This window comes from Corticium candelabrum, chromosome 10, assembly GCF_963422355.1.
Source record: "Corticium candelabrum chromosome 10, ooCorCand1.1, whole genome shotgun sequence".
Classification (NCBI taxonomy): domain Eukaryota; kingdom Metazoa; phylum Porifera; class Homoscleromorpha; order Homosclerophorida; family Plakinidae; genus Corticium; species Corticium candelabrum.
The window spans coordinates 4030524-4049752 of NC_085094.1; the positions used below are offsets into that span (position 1 = coordinate 4030524).

The following is a 19229-nucleotide window of genomic DNA, read 5'->3' on the forward strand; positions in this document are numbered from 1 at the left end:
TAGCAGGTATGTATATATTTCTGTATATAGATACAAAATAATTTCTTCATTATATGTACCTGTATGTATACCAACGTATGCCTACGTCAATTAGTGCCAATTTTATTTTGTTTTTGCATTGTGTGCAGCATCTGCTGATTGCATGTTTTCGAATAGGAAGCACATCAGCTGGAAAGAGCACATTTGTCAATGTTCTTTTGGGGCAACAACTTCTGCCAACATCTTACAATGCAGCAACATCTGTACTTTATGAAGTCAAATATGGAGACCACAAAATGGCCAAAGTGCATTTTTCAAGTCAAACAATGCACAAAACAATAGAATATGATCTCACAGACCCTATGCAGCAACGGGATCTATGGCGCTGCATTTCTTGTAGTGGAGTGACTAAGGATGGCCAAACTACAGCATGTTCTAAAGCAGAGATTTTCTGGCCTTTTGAATTCTTAAAGGTAAATATCAAGCAAAAATTAAGATATTTATTTGTATGTGATGATATGTACAAAATCATTTACTGCATGTTGGAGCTTTACTGTTTTACTCAAGGTACAGTATGCATGCTGAATATGTTGAGTGAACACTTTATAATGCAAATGTTACACTCAGTCATAGCTATTTGTAATATATGACATTGATGCCTTCGACTTTCTTGTGAATGTAAATTGTGACCTTTACATTTGCTTGAGATTATAACAATGTAGGTTCAGGTTGTGGCATTTGAATTAACAACAACGTACGGCTGGTTTGTCAAGGTTATGAATTTGTTAATTAATGTGAGCTGTATTGTTTATTAGTGATGGTTTTTGTTAGATAAATAGTGTTATACACATTGAATGTTGACAGGTGCTTGATACTCTGCTGGGGCGTGTTTGATTGGGCTCTTCCAGCCTTTTCCAGAAGAGGCTCCGTGTGCACGCCCTGTTGCAACTTCTACAGTTCTGGTGCTATAGTCGGAAGAGCCAACTCTGCCGACTCTGCTGCTGGTTGGAAGAGCACGCCCCTCTTCAACCTTTCTACCAGCTCTGCACTGGAAGAATTAAGTTGGAAAAGGGGCGTGCTCTTTCAGACTCTTTTGGAAGAGGCTGGAAGAGCCCAATAGAACACGCCCTTGATCTGTATTGTGATTACAAGTGACATGTGGCACTATCCTGACATTTAAACCGTTGTTTGCTCATGATGTAGGATTTCACATTGATTGACAGTCCTGGAATAGCAGGGTCAGAAGGTACCAACAATGCTGCTCGACTGATTACTGAAGAGTGTCGACAAAGTCAAGCGTGTGGATACATTTATATACTAGATGCAAGTGTGTCTGCTGAAGAAGCTGCACAGGTGGGTCAAGTACAGTTAAGTTGCAAATATGTCATTGCTACTGAAATCATTTGAAAATTGTAGGTCAGTGATTTACTCATGGCAATAATTGAAAGCTTGAAGATTCGTCCTGTGCCTGGATCAGCTTTATTTTTGGTGAATAAATGGGACAAGCTTGATGAAGAGGAAGAGATGAGAAAAGGAACTATACAACAATATCTCAACATTGTGGAAGAGCGTCTGTCTAAGCGATGGAGGGGATTTGATTGTGGTGAGCAGCTGGTTACATTGAATGCTAGAATAGCAGCCAGAGTTCAAGAACTAGGAGAGACTACCGAAGACATGAAGCAAGTGTGTGACAAGATATTATCCATGCTGTCTAAAGGAATGGTTAATGTGCTGAGAAAGACATCACAGTATGTACTTGTGCAGTATAGTTAAACAGTCATTTGTAACTGAGCAATCAATTGCTAGACATTTTTGTTTATAATATATGTCTTATCTGTAGGAAAGTATACAATTTGTTGGCACAGTTAGAGCGAATAGTTGAGAACTATTTGCAGAGACTCAAAATGGGTCGATGGAGAGACATGAAGATCAGATATGACACAAAATGCTTACAAGAATTTGAAAGAGTCACTTGCAACGAGGAGATTCCGAAAGTCGAAAGGGAAATAAGCAAGAAAATTGACGAACTTATTCCCCAACTTCATGAACATGTTTCAAAATTACAACCACAAACAGCATGGAATTCTATCACTACTATTACCCAGGAAAATCAGCAGGAAATTGGCTCTGCATCATCTCATTTTTTGGAAGAACGAGTGAAATCTGGTTTTCTCAAGATCATATGTGACTATGAAGGTTATAAAGAAATCTGTAGGTGGGCACAATGTGAACTTGCTGACAAAGTAGAACCTGCTGTAGTCAAATTTAATATGCTGAAGAGTGACATTGGTGGTTCTGATACTGCAGATGCTATTCAACTTCTCTCCAAGCTTCGTCTAGAATGTGATGATGATATTGGCAGAGCCAATGTGTTGGCTAATCTAGACAATCAAGACTGCCTTCTTTTAGGAGCTGCTGCATTACAGCAGCTTGTGCAACAGCAAAAATTTAATCTTTTTACAGAACTTCCCGCAATGGTAGTGGCTGAAGAATATAAACTCTTCAGAGACCTTGTGAATGCGTTATTGATTGGAGCAAGTCCACAAGTCCAAATAATTCAAAAGAACCTTCCCAATCGATTAGATGATTTAAAACATCAGGTGGAAGCGACTAGAGCTCTAGAGGGCAATAAGAATGAGTATGAAATGATACTATCCCAATGTCAAGTACTGATGGGGAAAGTAGCAAAATTTGAGCTCGATCTAGATATTCACATTTATACACACAACCAAGTAAAACAAGAAGAGTCTGTTGGTGACAAGACGGGTGCATTTAGTGTTGTTACCAAGGTCATTTTGCCAGACAAAACAGAAGCTGCTCTAAAGACGATACTAAAGCCTATTACAATCACAAATGCAGATGATTTTATGAAAGAATTTTGCAACTTCAGGTACTTTACATTAGCAGAAATATAAAGAAAAATAATTGAGTAGATGTTTAATTATTTACAGTCAACTCCAAGACACAAATTTAGTAAAGTTGTATGGCTCAATCATGTTGTCTCCTTCACCTTGTCTAAAACTTGGACTACTGTTTGAATGGTGTGGAGGAGGAAGTCTTGCTGACTTTATATCAAGATCCCAACAACAAGCAGAAGACAAAAGATCTAATCACAATGAAAAAGTTCAAAAGATGATGGAGCAAATCCTGGCTGGAGTCAAATACCTTCACGCACGTAGCATGATTCATCGAGATCTCAAACCTGAGAATATCATGGTAACAACAAACCTATCTGTCAATATTGTTAGTGTACTAACGCTTTTATGTTTAGTTGACAGTAAACGAGGATGTTCGAATTACAGACTTTGCAACATCCAAACGGCAGGCAGAGATCACTGGTTTTCAAGTTGTTCGCGCAGATATCTACATGGCACCAGAAGTGTATGACTGTCTTCCCTATTCGTTGTCTTCTGACATGTACAGCATTGGTGTTATGATGTGGGAGATCTGGAATCGAAGGAGAGTTAGAGATTGCACATCGTACAGATTGCCACAAGATATTGTACAATGGGTACTCAAACAAAACTTTTATCGTTCTTGTGGACGACTATGGGAAGATCTTGCTAAAAGATGCCTGAGCAAACCTACCAGACGACCATCAGCAGAACAGGCACACAAAGAAATTGCACAAGCTAATCATTATGTATTGCTAAGTGCATGTTGACTAATGAAGTGCATTGATCTGTGTGTGCGCGTGTGTGTGTGTGTGTGTGTGCGCGCACACACACACACACACACACCACACAGGTGCGGGTTTGGGTATATGGGTGCTTACTGCAGTTATGCAAGTGCATGTGCACGTTGCTAGGTCATGTTCCTGGAATAAGCTTGGTTTTTCTGCAGCATCTTCTTTTACCTTCTCAAGGCAAGTCTTCCCGTCCTCAGCATAGAAGTGTTGAAGGTATTGTTGTTTATGATTTGTCATTTATCTAAACATTTGAGGTGGTTTGTTTAATTTTAAGGGCCACACGTGTCCCAGCCATGGTTTTTTGGTGTACTTGATAAGGAGGAAGCCGTGAGGATTCTAGTGATGAGAGGAAACTTGGATGGGTGTGTAGCAAATTGCTTGTGTTGACTTTTTTTATGAAAATTGGTGGTTTTATGGTAGACTTTTTTTGGTTCGTGAAAGTTCAAGTAATCCTGGTACATTGGTTCTTACCATGGTTTATGAACAACGACATTTTCATTACATTATACATCAGGTAATGGTAACAATTAATATTAAATCTGCTGTCATTGAACTCAGTAGATCACTGTGTTGGTGCTTTCTTAGCCACACATTGTACTCTAATTTATGTTTGTTGTTAGAGTACAGTACTGCAAAGAATTCTATAGTATGAGGCATGAATACATCAGCTTTTCAGTATGATATTTCCCACAGAGCCATGTGGTCTTAAATACACTCATGAGTGTTTGATAATTAATGAGTTAATATGCAAGTCATTGGTTAGGCTGCCTGGTTCCTTAGCTATGAGGATGCATGCTAAATCATCTCAACTAGCTAATGATTACCTAGAGCTTACACGTAGCTTACATACTGATTGAACTTATGGAATGAATAGATTCCAAAATGTTAGCTTATTGTGTAATGAATAACTCAGATGTGCCCTGGAAATTGTCAATCTAGCCTTACTTAATTAAGTGAATCATTTTGAATTTGATTCCATTTATGTATATTTGTTTTTCTTTAATTTGTGCTAGCAATCGAGTCCTTTGTCATATACAATTCATGTACAAAAAAGAAAAAAGAAAAAAAGAGGACCAGTGTTTCCAGACATTGTACAGCTCATACAGTTCTACTCACAAAATCTTGGTCTCGAGTGCAAGCTTAGATTGAAATGATACAAAGTAGCAATTATGAAAAGAATATTGTATGTATAATAGTAATAATAATGGACATATAACTGCTGTAGGACGTTCAATTTGACGTTCTTGTATTGTTAATTAATAAAAAGTGCACTCGTTCTCAGACAGATGTTGTGCTGTAGAGTGACCTAAATTTTTAGTCTTTACCCCTTATTGTCAATGTTTGGCGGACTTTCATCGTCATATCGTCGATATATAGCTAGATGCATGGTCACGCGCCACAAGAGAATACGGATGATGATGATGACGACGACGATATATCTCAAACAATTTTGGTCAACTTCGGTCACACAATTTTGGTAAGTCCAAAACAACGTGTTTTTGCAAAAAACATTACCAAACGCGCTGAGCTGGGACAGCCATCTGAGTGTATCATGGCGTAGACTACAACACGAGCTAGTTAACACTTACGATACAGCATGATCTGGCAATCTCCAGGTATGTGTACTCTGCGGTATACCTAATTAACGTGATCGTCATCTACAAATTTACACGTACACTTGTCTAGTTAGAATCTGATTTGTACAATGAGTGTTGTAAATTGGGGTTGGTCATACTTAGAAACCATGCAATAGAAACTAGCTAGCTGTGAACATGTTTGAAGCTCCCTGAAACTGATTCGATAGAAAACGCTACTCGGATACGTGCGGCATGTAGCCTAGACTATATCCCTAGTCGCAGACCTTGAAGATGGGGGCCCGGAGTGTCAGCATACCAAAGTTTGAAACATTCCCAAGTAAGAAAACAGATTCATTAGCAGTGTGAACACACCTATTGTAGTGATATCTATGCAGCATACATGTAGGTAAGAGAATGCATACTTATGTAATTGATAGGTTAATTAGCTAATTAGTGTTACCACAGCCTAAAGCACATACATCTCCATTACAATCAGACCACACCACCATCTTTGGACATTCTAGACTCCTCAATCTTGATCCTCTTTGTTGAACTTTGCATATTGTGTAGTAGTTTGTTGAATGAAAATGGCAGACCCAACACCACTGCAACAAGCAGATGATCCTGCAACACCACTGCAACAAAACTATGGTGCTACACTACCTCATGATCAACAATCAGACAACTCTAGATCTGCAACACCACTGCAACAACAAGACAACTCTGCCACACCACTGGAACAACAGGAGAACTCTGCCACACCACTGCAACAAGCAGACAACGCTGCAACAGTGCCATTGCAACAACCTGATGTCTCTGCAACATCATTGCAACAAACAGATGGCTCTGCAGCAGAACAAGCCAAAGTAGTCCCTACAGCAGAAGAACGACAGAAAATGGGTATTCGAGATTTGATGAAATGTGGTATTAATCTTGGGATTCCCAAAGCAGAATTAAAAAGATTTAACCACAAAGAGGGACTGCTACATTTTATCGAACAACACATAAGTGACAACATTCAACCTACTAGTGAAATCACTCCTAAAGGAAGTAAACAGGTACAAACTATAAAATCATACAAAATAAACAAACAATGCATGAAAGCAAATTTCTGTTATCCACGTACCACTTGAAGTATGGTATTTCTTCAAACAAACGCCAGAGGCATATATTTTGTTAGCATGCCCAGATTCAGCTTCTAATTTAAATGAGCTTAGCATCCATTCAAGGGTGGTTTTTATTTATTATTAGACATCTAGCACGTTCTAAGGTTATCCAGAAAAAGTCTTCAACAAGATAAACTAAAATTATTCTTTTAGAAGGTTATCCAGAAAAGTCTTCAAGAAGATTAATTAAAATTGTTCTTTTAGCAGTTCACGTAAGGATCACAAAAGAGTAACGATCAGTGATCAAGTATGGCCAAGACTGTCTGGACAGTTTTATCCCCATAGGTTAAGAAAAGCGCAACGTCTATTTGATAGCTGTGTTTAATTTTAATGCTTCTTTGCAAGTGTCATGTTATAAACAAGGACGGCGTTTATTTGAAGAGGGCGATTAATAAAAGTACGATAATGCATGGGTACTTGTTTGACAACAGTGCTTGATCAATACAACAGAAGCAATTCAAGATTTTGAAGCAAAAAGACTAAGACTGGAGAAGGTGATTCATGAAGTTTGCGAATTTGTAAGCCATGGTATTGAAAAAAATCACCTGGCCATCTCTGACGGATCGTGGATGACGGCAGACGATTTTGAGAAATCAAAGATACCACCCAATCAACGGCCAATGCTCCTGGTAGCAGGTCAGTGATATCAGTTAATGCATGTCAAACAAGGTTGCCACCTCATCCAGAAATACATCCAGAAATACATCCAGAAATACACTAAAAAAACATTGACATACTTGTAACCAGTTTCACAGTCAGTGGCAGAGGCAAATGCCTTTATATGATATTTCATTCAACCTTTGACATCATCTAACACTTTGACAGTATGTTGAAAGAATAAATTGTTAGCCTTCATGTTCAATCGCATACAAGAAATGTTGCATGCAATGTCAGTATAATTACTGTGTAGGATCTTCATCAGTTTACAACTTGTGAAGCACTGGCAAGAGATGCAAAGCATCTATCTGCCTTCTTTGTGAGATATTAACAAACAAAGTTTTGTCTCAAGTCCTTGTGTAATACAATGCCAGCAGATGTACATGTTTGCTTGTCTGGCCATCTTCATGTTTTATCTATTGCCTATTTGCCTAGTTGCCTATTTATCTAAAACTTGAGGTCACTCTCTGTAGAAGAATTTCTCTATATTGCATTGCCATTTTGATGCATCTCGATTGGCACCTTCAGTGAATCAATTTTCAGTTGTGTCACAAATCTGTGTAACATTAACCGAGAGAAAAACATGTGTGAGTAGGTACTGCACACAAGTGGACAAAACTGCATTTATCACATCAGCATACATCTGTAGCACATGAAACACTAATATCAAAACTGATAGACAAACAGGCAGACAAGTAAGCAATGAATTAGACAGGTACTATTGACTGAGTAGCAAATTATGAGTGGTCTATATAGTTTTGCTTACCTTGCATAAAGAAAGTTACTCACTAAAATTTTAGTTGGGCTACAGTAAGCATGCATGCAAACAGAAAGAGAGTATTGACATTTCACAACTGTCAATCAGTAACTACCTGCATGCTCTTAGAGCTGATAAGCTTGTAATAGTTGGTATTTAATTAGATGCATAAGCAACACCACTCAACAGACACAACAGTTCTAAAAATGTACATACAACATGTAACAGAATTTTTGTGATAGGAAGCACATCCTCAGGCAAGACCACTCTTATCAATGCACTGTTGAAATTGTCGCTTCCAACAGAATATAATGCAACAACTTCTACTCTCTGTGAAATCAAGTTCTCAGAAAAACAACAAGGGATAGTGTACACCTCACAGGGGGAAAAGGAATATGACCTTACATCACAAGATGAGTGGAAAGAATTTAAGGAACAAGTAACTACTGGAACTCATGACTGCGTCAAAGAGACATCAACAGTTTGTTCTAAAATAGAATTGCTGTGGCCTATTGACACCTTACAAGTATGGTTCTGCCATACTGAAATAACACGTCTTCCATTTTCCTTGTAACCATACATTTTCTTGTAGGAATTTACAACAGTTGACAGTCCTGGTGTGACTGAGATTGAACAAGCTGGACTTGCTCGTCAGATGACTGAGAAATGCCAGAAAGACTTAGCATGTGGTGTTGTCTATGTGCTAAATTCCTGCTCACCAGCTGAAACAGCTGCACAGGTACATTTTTTCGCTATATAGTTTGTTCCAGAAAGTGATTCATCTTAATTAACAACAACACAAGTTGATTATATGACCCACCAACCTAAAATATGTAGTAAGAGTGGAGATTACGTTTTACTTCCCTCTTTTTGTCACCTGTCATAGCTAGATGTCTAACTATTTGCATGTCTGTCTGTCTGTCTGTCTGTCTGTCTGTCTGTCTGTCTGCCTGCCTGTCTGTCTGTCTATCTCTATCTGTCAGTATAGATACGTTCTCATATACTAGAGTTATTGCAAGCTAGATACAAGTTGTATATCTCAACTTGTCCTTTAACATGGCAAGGCTGAATATGAAGAAATGTATCTACTGCAAAACAAAAAGTTTGAGCAAGCATCTAGCGAAGTGTCTTTGTCTGAGTGAGCCGTTGTTCTTTTGCTAATGATACCAGTATACTAGCTGCATCGTAATGCCACAGAAAGCAGCATCACCAGAATATCTGGGACTCTACTGTTCTTCTTGCCGATTTTATCTACAAAAATAGTTAATTGCCATCTTTGTCTATGCACTTAATGAATGAATAAATAATGAATTTATTGTTGTCGCACCTAGCGCAGTTCCCACTCGGGGCTCATACACAAGCACAAACACCGTACACGTAAAACTATATGACACACACAAAGACCAATTCAACAATCCTTCCTACACTCTATATTTGTACCACCCCATTAAGTTTTTTGTCGACCTTGCTGCCCTCTTCAAAAAGCTGACTTTTGATTCACTCACTTTCTCATTAACCACCAGTGTTAGATAGGGAAGTGAGGACAGAAGTACTTAGTGAGATGTGTTAATTGTGCCACTGCTGTACTGCCAAGCAGTATGAGCTTAGAAAAAGCAAACTATTCCAAAGGAAGTCCACATATACCATTGGCATTCACACTGTGGCTCTTGCTTTCATGCAACGTCATCCTATGCTAGTGTGACTAATGTCAAAGAATCAATAGAGGACTGATAATAAGTAAGGAATTAAGTTTTGGTCAAAGAAGAAGACATTACAAATCAAAGTGAAAAGCAGAAAAGAAGCAGAAGCTCCTTAGAGGAGTGTCATGAATTGCTTTGAAAGAACGTTGATTCGTACACCAAGCTAAGCAGAGAAATGCTGAGGCCGTCCGTATAGGTACAAGATATTCAAACTTATATATGAATACCTCAAACAAACATCACGTGCAATAGAACTCAACCAACTAATTATAAATTGACTGGAGCTGAATTACATGCACAGCTGGTGTTCAGTAATTACAGAGACGGGGCTCCTCTCCCAATATGACACAATACTTGCCACTCTGTCAGACATGTGGCACAGAGAAATCCATATGTAACATCAAGACCTCCAAAGATGCAATGACAACAAAAATGATTTCAAATTCTGCAACAATTACAGAAGAAACTACACAGGAGTAATAAGACTTACCAACAGCAGGGTACTAAAACTAGCAGTCGACAAGGTCATGGTCGGTGGAATAGTAGAAATTATGGACAGTCTAAGATTTTATGACTCTCTGGAAGTTATGTACTTCATATGTACTGATATGTCTACTGGTGCACTTTACGTGTTAAAATGTCATCACTGTATTGCAATTTTTCCATGGTCGTTTGACAGTCTTTGTCAAGAGTTGTATTATATAGTCAACTCTTTAAATTGTATTACGTAATTAAGTAAGAATGTACATATGTATATACAGTATGTACTTAGAAATTGAATGCATAAACAAACAAAATAGCTCTTCATTTCTTCATTTCATTGTTTTTAGGCTGGAGGTCTGTTGTTAGCTCTACTTACAAGTAGCAAAGAATCTCCTATCTCTGGATCAGCTTTGTTTGTTGCTAACAAATGGGATAAGCTGAAAAGTGAGCTACCAAGTCAATCTGAACAAAACAACTACTTAGAACTCCTTGAAAAAGGTTTACAGAAGCGATGGAAAGGTTTTAAGCAAAATCAGCTACTACAAATGAATTCAAAATTTGCAGCTACACGTCGACATGTCGGCGAGACAACAGGTGACTTAAAAATATTGTGCAGCTCTATCGAATGTATGATACCAAAAGCACTTGACAACATGATCAAAATGAAGCTAAGGTAAGTCTCATCTCTTCTAGTGCTCTCTAGTTTGTCATTTTTCTTTTATAGTGGTCCCTATGAGTTGCTATCTCATGTAGAAGCTTCATTGAAAAATGCACTACGAAACCTGCACATGGATTCCACTGAAAGAAATACAAAGACTCAAAATGACACACAACGGTTACAATCTCTTGAGAATTTTGTTCGAGAACGTTTAAGCATTAAAATAATACAAGAAAAGGTTGAACATCTGGTGAAAGAACTTGCTGAAGACCTGTCATCAGAACCAGAAAAAATGAAATTCATTGCTAAGTTCAAGTCTCATGAACCATCAAGAGATCAAAGACATGCGTCAGTACGACTTGACTACCTACAAGATACAGTAAAGTATCAATTCCTGCATGCAATAGCAGACAACAAAGCATTCTGTGAGATGTGCTCTTGGGCAGAAACCGAGAAGCTCCTGGTTAATGTCAAACAATCTGTTGTACAGCTCAATATTGCCAGAGCTCATATTACTGGAGCTGACAACTTTTCTGGTGCTCTGACTTTACTGTCAGACCTGGATATTAGTCGCAAGGATGATTCCCATGTGCAGGAATCAGCTGTAGTTGCTGTCCATACCTCAAATACAATGTCATTTCCCGTAAAGACTAACAAACAGATCAGTTCATTAGACCAACAAGTGCAAAGCATGTACGAAGAGTTGCTCAAAATGGCTAGAGAAAATGATGACAAACTGTTGAAAGACGTAGTCAATGAACTCCTTGACTCACTTAGCCCTCCAATAGGAATCACTCGCAAAGAGCTGCCACGTCAAATTGATGAACTTAGGCTACAACTAGAATCTACCAAAAACCAGACTTTAACAAAGGACCACTACAAAGATCTGTTGCGCACATGCCAAAAGCTAAAGGGCATAATGTCAATGTTACAATTGGAGTTGAAAATCCATGAATATCAAGCAACAGATATCATCTGGCCAGAACCAAAATGTGAAGTAGCAACTGGCTACTTCAGTATTGTCTACAAAGTGTCAGCCAAAACAATCCAAAATCAAGTTGCCCTAAAGATAATGAAAGATCCAGTAACAGAAGACAACTCCGAGCAATTCATAAATGAACTCTTTAGTTGCAAGTAAGAGCTATGTAATGGCATAAATCCAAATTCAGTTGTCCATCAATTTCATTAGTTCATTATATCAACATCTACATAAGCATACAAATTTCCATACTAGAATTTGGTAATGGTCAATGGCATTGCACCCGGCAGAGTACAATAGTAAATTAAGATTGCTGCATGGTCCCCACTATTCATATGGATGGATACGAAACTTGTTTTACACAGGTTCAGCGGCATAGCTATAAGGGGCCTGCTGGGGGCACGTGCCTCCAAAATTTAGCTGTAGTTTAATTAGATTTTGATCTTAGCAGTTTTCACCAATATTTTCAAAGTTTAAGTTTAGCCCGATACCTGGTGTTAATGATTGTTAGTGCCCATGACAATAATGTAATGATGATGACGACGATACTATTGAATCGCTTCTATTTTCCATGTCATGTGCCGTCAAATCTAGCACGCATTCTTAATGCAACCTCATGGCTTTGGCAATTGCCTAATGCAAATTCAGTCCCTTTAATTTTTTCCATGGCTGTCTTTGAGAAAGTTTTGCTCCTGACAAGAGGCTTATACTTATTGTAACTTATTCAAAGTACTTCCAGCAAAATATCTAGACTCGGCTGATACTGTAGATTTGGTTGATACCACCAGAGACACTCTGATATTTGGACTGAATCATTATTTTATCTACGGCAAAAGACAACGGTCTTTCTTTGAAGTCCCTCAAACCATGTTACAGATTGCAACAACCTACCAGTTTGAATGAGTTTGTTGTAATGGCAACGATAGGAGAACAAAGTAATGAAGAAGATTTTAGAGACATCAATAACCATTATCACATTTCTATTTAGAACAAAACACTGGATCAAGTAATAAGAGAATTCAACCAATGTTTTTCAGTTGAAAGTCAGTCTTTGATATAACAGCAGCTAGTGCATGTAACCCAAGATCGTCCTCCCTTCTTCTTAATTAGTTACGTCAAAGTTATGGACACCTTGCATGGTTAAGCATTATGATCTTAATTAATCATGAAATGGTGTCATTTCAGGTGGAATCAGTAGCAGGATATCTACAAACAAACAGGAAGTAAAATCTCTCTGTCTGACGTAATAAATCATCTCTTGCCAGTCAAGGAGGCTTTCTTTAGACCTGCATGCTCAATGTCCTACAAATTGTATTGACACTATGGGTGTATCTAGACCACATCATGTGAACGTACGTTCGTTTTCATTTGAAGAGATCGAAGACTACCTCATGATCAGGGCATGGGACTAATGAGATAAAATAGTCTAGCGCTTCTGGCCATATCTGAGAAAGAGATATTTTGAGTAGGATAGACTTGGAAGCAGTTGCCGCAGTAGACAAAAACAGAAGAATTATATTAAAAGTGAAATAGTAGACGGTTAGAATAGAAGTAGAAATACAGATTTGAGAATTTTCTAGTGTGCCCCCCAAATGTTGGACTCTGGCTACGCCACTAACAGGTTGTTAGTCAGCTGTGCTCTAACATCCTAAATTCTAAAACATCTAGAATAATGAGTAATGGCATGACTTGTCAATGAAACCAGAACATCTGCATAGCTCTCACAGTGTGCTACTGCTGTCTTGTTTATCAAGATTGTTTTATAGACATTTTAGTGTACATAAAGTCATTGCATTATACTACACTTATGATTACATTCTGCAGCAAGATGAATACTATGTCCACAAGAGTTAGACAATACTAATTCAGCTGTCCACCCCTTTGCTTATAGTACTCTTGGATGTGACACCTCTGCTTCAAACAAGTAAATGTAAACAACATTAGTAGATCTTTTTTGATGACAGTTTTTTTCATGTGCAGCTGATCAAACAGTTTCTTGAATTACTGTACTGCCGTATTTTTGCACAAAACCAAATGCCTTATTAGAAGAAACAGATACAGTAATCTAAGATGTTCTACGCTAATGACTTCATTTAAAGTTCTCTGAATGCTGCGTTAACGACACACTACAAATAAGTTACCAATCCTTAACTGTTGCTTGTCTTTTCAGAAGGCTAAAACATATGCACTTGGTCAATTTCTTGGGATCAGTGGCAATTTCTGAAAAACCTCTACAGCTTGGCCTGTTGTTTGAATGGTGTGATGGTGGCACATTGGCAACCACGATTGACAGTGCAGATTACAAGGCAGGATACACCAGAGATGGATACCCAGTTGCTCAGCGAATTATTGTGGAGATAGTCAATGGAGTTAAGTATCTCCACGATCACGGAATTGTCCACAGACATTTGAAACCTGAATCTATTATGGTAAGAAATACATCTACTCAATCAAATAGCCTTGAGCATTTTCTGCATGTCCCTAGTTTACTTCAGAGAAAACTGTGAAAATTGGAGACATGGCAATAGCGAGTCGTGTCAAAGAAGTCATGGAGTCTAAGATCCAAAGAATGACAGTCTACCTTGCCCCAGAGGTGAGACAAAATAAACCGTATGCTCTCCCTGCTGATATGTACAGCATTGGTCTTATAATGTGGGAAATCTGGAACAAATTGAGAATCCCTCAAGAATACCAACAAAATGAAACTGTCTACGACAGAGTTCCTCAAGATTTGCAGCGTGATCCCGGATTTATTGAAGTGAAGGAAGGAATTCAAAACACTCAATGGCAACAATTGGCAATCAAATGTTGGGATTTACTACCCGAAAAGAGACTCACTGCAAATGAGGCATACAAAGAACTTGAAAAAATCAGAAATGAATAATTAACAGAACACTTCTATCTGACTGTGACTGTGTGGCTAACCATTACCTGTTGATATCATGTAGTGCTATAGTTATGTTTAGTAGCCTGCCCATACCTTAAGAATGCAAACGGCATAAAATAAATCCGACACAACACTTGAAGGTAGCAGAAACTATTTCAAGGTGACTTTAGAAGGGTCACAATGACTAATTATAAAGTCTCATTGATACCAAATATATTCATATTCACAGCTCTGCTAGATCTACCTAACCTAACTGTTATGAAATTTTGCAGCAGAAACACCGACAGTGGTTCAAGACAAAATCTAAGTTTCCTGTAATAAATAAGAAACAGATGCATCTAGTTACATAGTCTTTGATACTAACATTTGCCTACTTCCAAACAATGTCACCTGATCCACTCACTACCCACTCAGCTTGTCACTAGGCTCAACTACAAATTACCGACCATCAAGAGTACGTTCTCTGGAAAGTACCGAGTCTTTAAATTTGATCATGAGAGTTGTGCCTTTGTGCCAGTGAGCAGTTACTTTCGCTGGCTAAAAGATAAATAACATCAACCTAATGCAAAGATAACAGAGCAAATTCATACAAAGTCTGTGGCATTCAAAACTCCTTCCACAATTCCTGCGCTGAATGAAGCACAATTTAAGCTGCCTATAACAGTGTTGTAATAAGGTTAAAAACTTTTGAAATTTTCCAGGCTCACTTTTGTCCTTTGGAACTGAGATAAACTTGTTGATAATTGGCTCCTTTTCAATTATATAATCTGTCATCAAACACGATAATAGGCTGACAGTGTCTGTGAATCACCTTACTGGTCACTTACACGTTGATTCATCACCAGTTGCATGTTCCAAGTTGTCAGCTTCTTTGCCAAAGAGTGTCTACAAGTAAAACATTGCCCACACAATATAATACACTGCAGCAGTCATATTAACATATTCAAATTTCATCTTTTATCAAACCTAAGCATGCACATGCAAATCTCTGCCATGGATAGTTCCAAGCTCAACTGAGAAAAGAGAACAACAGTTGGGTGTTCACTGTTGGGTTAGCAACATAATTCCATAAAATCCTTACAACTGCTACACAAACAGCAAGAACCATATTAAATACTTCAACTAGACATGAAGAAAGAGAAACACCCCTCAAAGTATGGTAAGCTCTGGTCAAAGCCACAGGAAAGCACGAGCTCCAAGGAGCATATTAATCTTAGCCACCACCCAATATACATACGCATAAAACAGATTCTTAAGATAACACCCAGAGATCATGTGACAAATGAAAAAGTGTACAAATGAACAGGGCAACATCATTAAATCAGACAATTACCAAAAGACGAGTGAAGTACATGTATGCTGAACATGCCCAAAGGACAATACACAGTCAACCTCCAAAACTCATTTGGACACCACAAGACAGGAGGAAACAGAGGTAGGCCTTTCCAAAAATAGTCATTCTAACGTATTCGCCCGTAATAATGCCCTGGGCATATAGAAAAGAAAGACTTATTTCCTGGGCATACACTAGGGCATGGGAGTTATTTTGGTCCTATGCGTATAAATGGTCACAAAATGCTGTCATTTGGCCAGTCATCATCTAAATACTTGAAGACAGAAATATCACAAATGCTTGCAATTATCCATTTGCAAGATCAAAGCTACTGGTATCCATACAGCTTCAACATACACGCAGAAACTAAACACTATATACACGTGGTCGGCCTGACGCCCGTCAAGAGCACCAGGGCCAGTAATTGCAACAAAGACATGAGTCTAGCAGTAAGCACTTTCAGTCAACATTGACACCAGCTCATCAAACGCACACAGACGAAGATGAATGTTCTGCGGACCCATTTTTGTTTTGTCTGCGCATGCATATCTTGGGCTAATACTTGGGCATGGGCGTATAGTTGGGCATGGGTGTTTTTCGGGCTGAAAGTTCTGACATGTCGCACATGAGCATATATACGAGCATGGCGTTATTTCGGTATGGGCGTTATTTCGGTATGGGCGTTATTTCGTTATGGGCGTTATTTCGGTATGGGCGTTATTTCGGTATGGGCATTATTACGGGCGAATACGGTATTACTCGCGAATGCCAATACCTTCCATAGAGGGCCTTTGATAAAAAGAAGTACATTTAGTAGTCTTGTCTCCCGACGTGATCCGCGCTCCCTGACAGCAAGGATATCCAACATTCGTATGCCAACCTCTTGACCAAGCTCTGCAAGCCTATAACAATGATACTCACTTCAAACTACACCCATCTTACATTAGACCACAAAAAGTAAGTTCTTGACAGACGCATACAAACTGATTTCAGCTAAGCAATAATTCCTTTTCACTTTATTCTGACTACATCTAAGCATTCGAAAAAACCAGACACCTATATTTGCAGAGCACTGAGCAGTAAAATTAGTAAGAGATATAAATCACGATTGTCTTTGTCTTGTATAACAACCATAATTTCCTCATATGTAGTTGAATCATTCAAACATGTCATCTGAGCTGCATCCAAGTCCTAAGTTCTAAAGCCTGGTTCAAAATACACCTCGCGTCGCGTCGTGTTGCGTCAAAGGAGGCCGTTTCAGACGCAATGGGCTGGAATAGGAAAAAATCCTATCCAACACGTCGTGTCGTGTCGCTTCGGAAATGGCCTCCTTTGACGCAACACAACTTGGTGCGAGGTGTATTGTGAACCAGGCTTTACACTGGCACAGAACACACAAGATGGGTTTCTTGAAGTAGCCATGCAGAGACCTGCTACTGTGAAAGTATCCAATCTGTGGTATCCTTGTCAATTAGTGTAGTCTGTATAGACTAAAGACCATTGTGCTTAAATAGATCAGCTATTTTTTATGTTTATTATGGGCGGGGTTTAGCATGTAAGAGCTGGCCCGCCCAACATCTGGAGTGCTCTGCCGGCCCTAGACAAACAAACAAGGCCTGCTGTACTAATATTAGTATTAGAGCAGGCGGAAGGAAATAGAATCGGCTGGTTGGTGGTAAGGTCGTTTCTTGGATCTAGATTATTTAGTGTGGTTGAACACAGTACAACTGTTGTCTTGTGTTGGTGGTGTTGAGAAAGTTCTTTCTATATGAGTTCAGATTCTGACAAGATGATGTTGCTGAAGTAATTTGCTACGTGACATATCTTGCAACATACATGTAGAGCAACAATGAACCAATGGGTTAATGACTTGAACAAATATTTTTGGAAGTTCTCGCCAAAAGCCAGTTGGCGGAAGTTCCATTTCAAAAGTTGGAGCCCACCTGGCCCAGCCGGCCCTGTTGTCTGTTTTTCTCTATTAGTTCTGTCTAGCCTCGGCCTCCCAGACCCGTGTAGTGCCGATTCAAAATTGTCTTCCACGGGTCTGGGATGGTACCGCCTCTTCTCAATATATTGCGGTTGGTCCTAGGACCAGCATTAGTGTTCAGTTTCATAAATGCATACCTTCCCAATTACGGCTGTAATGCAAGAACGACGAAGACATGTCACGCTAGAACATCGTGTCGCATCCCGTTGCACGGGTACCTTTGTGTTTAGAGTAGCTACGGTTTTATCATTTGTGTGTTAGTAGGGAATGCGTACAGGACGCTATGAAACAATTTCTTTTACTAATAGAGCCGTGGACGTGATGATTGCCGCAAATCCGCTACAAGTCGCTGTCTAGTTTCAGAAAGATACACAGTATTCTACAGAAATACACAGTATTCTAGAAAGAATACTGTGTAGCTGCAAATTCGCAATGAAAAATTCGAGATGCACGCATCCACTGTGACTTGTCGCGGATTCGATGTGCCTTGCCGCGAAATCATGACAAAACTTTGCCGTGAATTCACAACAAGACTTTGTCCAGTAGACGTGAAGTTGTTGAGCATGCAGCTGGCTAGTCTAGACGTTGAAGCATCGGTTTGTAAATTAGAACAACCCGCTTTGCTCTAGAAGGTGTCGTTACTAACCGTTGACAGGCGCAGAATAAACCACAAGGTGTAGGGAGTGATTTTGCGTGAAGAGCATACTACAAGTCGTCGTTTGTGTACAGTCCTCTTTGGTAGACAGCAGATCACTACCCACCATGCATGAGATGTCTTCATTGATTACAGCCATAATTGGAAAGGTATGTATTTATGAAATTGAACACTAATGCTGGTCCTAGGACCAACCGCAATATATTGAGAAGAGGCGATACCATCCCAGACCCGTGGAGCGATTTTGAATCAGCGCTACACGGGTCTGGGAGGCCGAGGCTACGTTCTGTCATACCAACAGAACAAACAAAAAAGAAGACATATAAACACATACACCATACAAACGTGCTTTGATCAATTTCGATTAGCCTGCACGAGTTCCGATTTATAAGAACGAAAATGTATTGACAAACGACAAGACAGACAAACGGACAAGCACACGAATGGAGACGCCACGTTACTTTGTCTGCAGTTCTGCGACCGACAAGACTCTATGTTGACTGTACTGAACAATCTCCGAGAAAAGCAGAGCAAACGTGCTCAAGTTCACCTACAAGACACGCCCACGCATAAACTCTCCAAAGGTATATTGAACATTCAACAGTTGCCTACCTCAGACTTCCCCCTGCTCAGAGGTCGGTCAAGAATGTTCGGAGGCGGCTTAGACCTACCAGAACTCATAACGCAATGAACTTTACCGTTGTCCAATTGCGCATGCGCAAA

The 19229-nt window shown here is 39.1% G+C and overlaps 3 protein-coding genes across 4 annotated transcripts; 2 read left to right on the top strand and 1 right to left on the bottom strand.

Annotated features, from left to right (window-relative positions):
- Positions 1-173: 173 nt before the first annotated feature.
- Positions 174-4943, top strand: LOC134185762 (uncharacterized). Its single transcript, XM_062653631.1, has 10 exons — positions 174-452; positions 1183-1332; positions 1396-1727; positions 1820-2869; positions 2931-3195; positions 3251-3622; positions 3823-3880; positions 3942-4029; positions 4088-4181; positions 4681-4943. Exons 1-10 carry the CDS (start codon positions 276-278, stop codon positions 4819-4821), a joined length of 2727 nt encoding a protein of 908 aa, XP_062509615.1. The 5' UTR covers positions 174-275; the 3' UTR covers positions 4822-4943.
- Positions 4944-13827: 8884 nt separating this feature from the next.
- Positions 13828-14528, top strand: LOC134185258 (uncharacterized). Its single transcript, XM_062653038.1, has 2 exons — positions 13828-14073; positions 14130-14528. The coding sequence occupies exons 1-2, from the start codon at positions 13828-13830 to the stop codon at positions 14526-14528; spliced, it is 645 nt and encodes a 214-aa protein (XP_062509022.1).
- LOC134186224 (trafficking protein particle complex subunit 5-like) lies at positions 14179-19228 on the bottom strand. Of its 2 annotated transcripts, XR_009970930.1 has the most exons (8): positions 19119-19228; positions 18968-19056; positions 16640-16766; positions 15359-15416; positions 15239-15298; positions 15122-15186; positions 14906-15068; positions 14179-14843 (listed from the first exon to the last, which is right to left on the bottom strand). XR_009970930.1 is itself a non-coding variant. In XM_062654140.1 (7 exons), the coding sequence occupies exons 1-7, from the start codon at positions 19185-19187 to the stop codon at positions 14970-14972; spliced, it is 567 nt and encodes a 188-aa protein (XP_062510124.1). In that variant the 5' UTR covers positions 19188-19228; the 3' UTR covers positions 14851-14969. The 2 variants fall into 2 exon arrangements, 1 of the variants encoding a protein (XP_062510124.1); XM_062654140.1 differs by lacking the exon at positions 14179-14843 and having other exon boundaries at positions 14851-15068.
- Between the last annotated feature and the right edge of the window lies 1 nt (position 19229).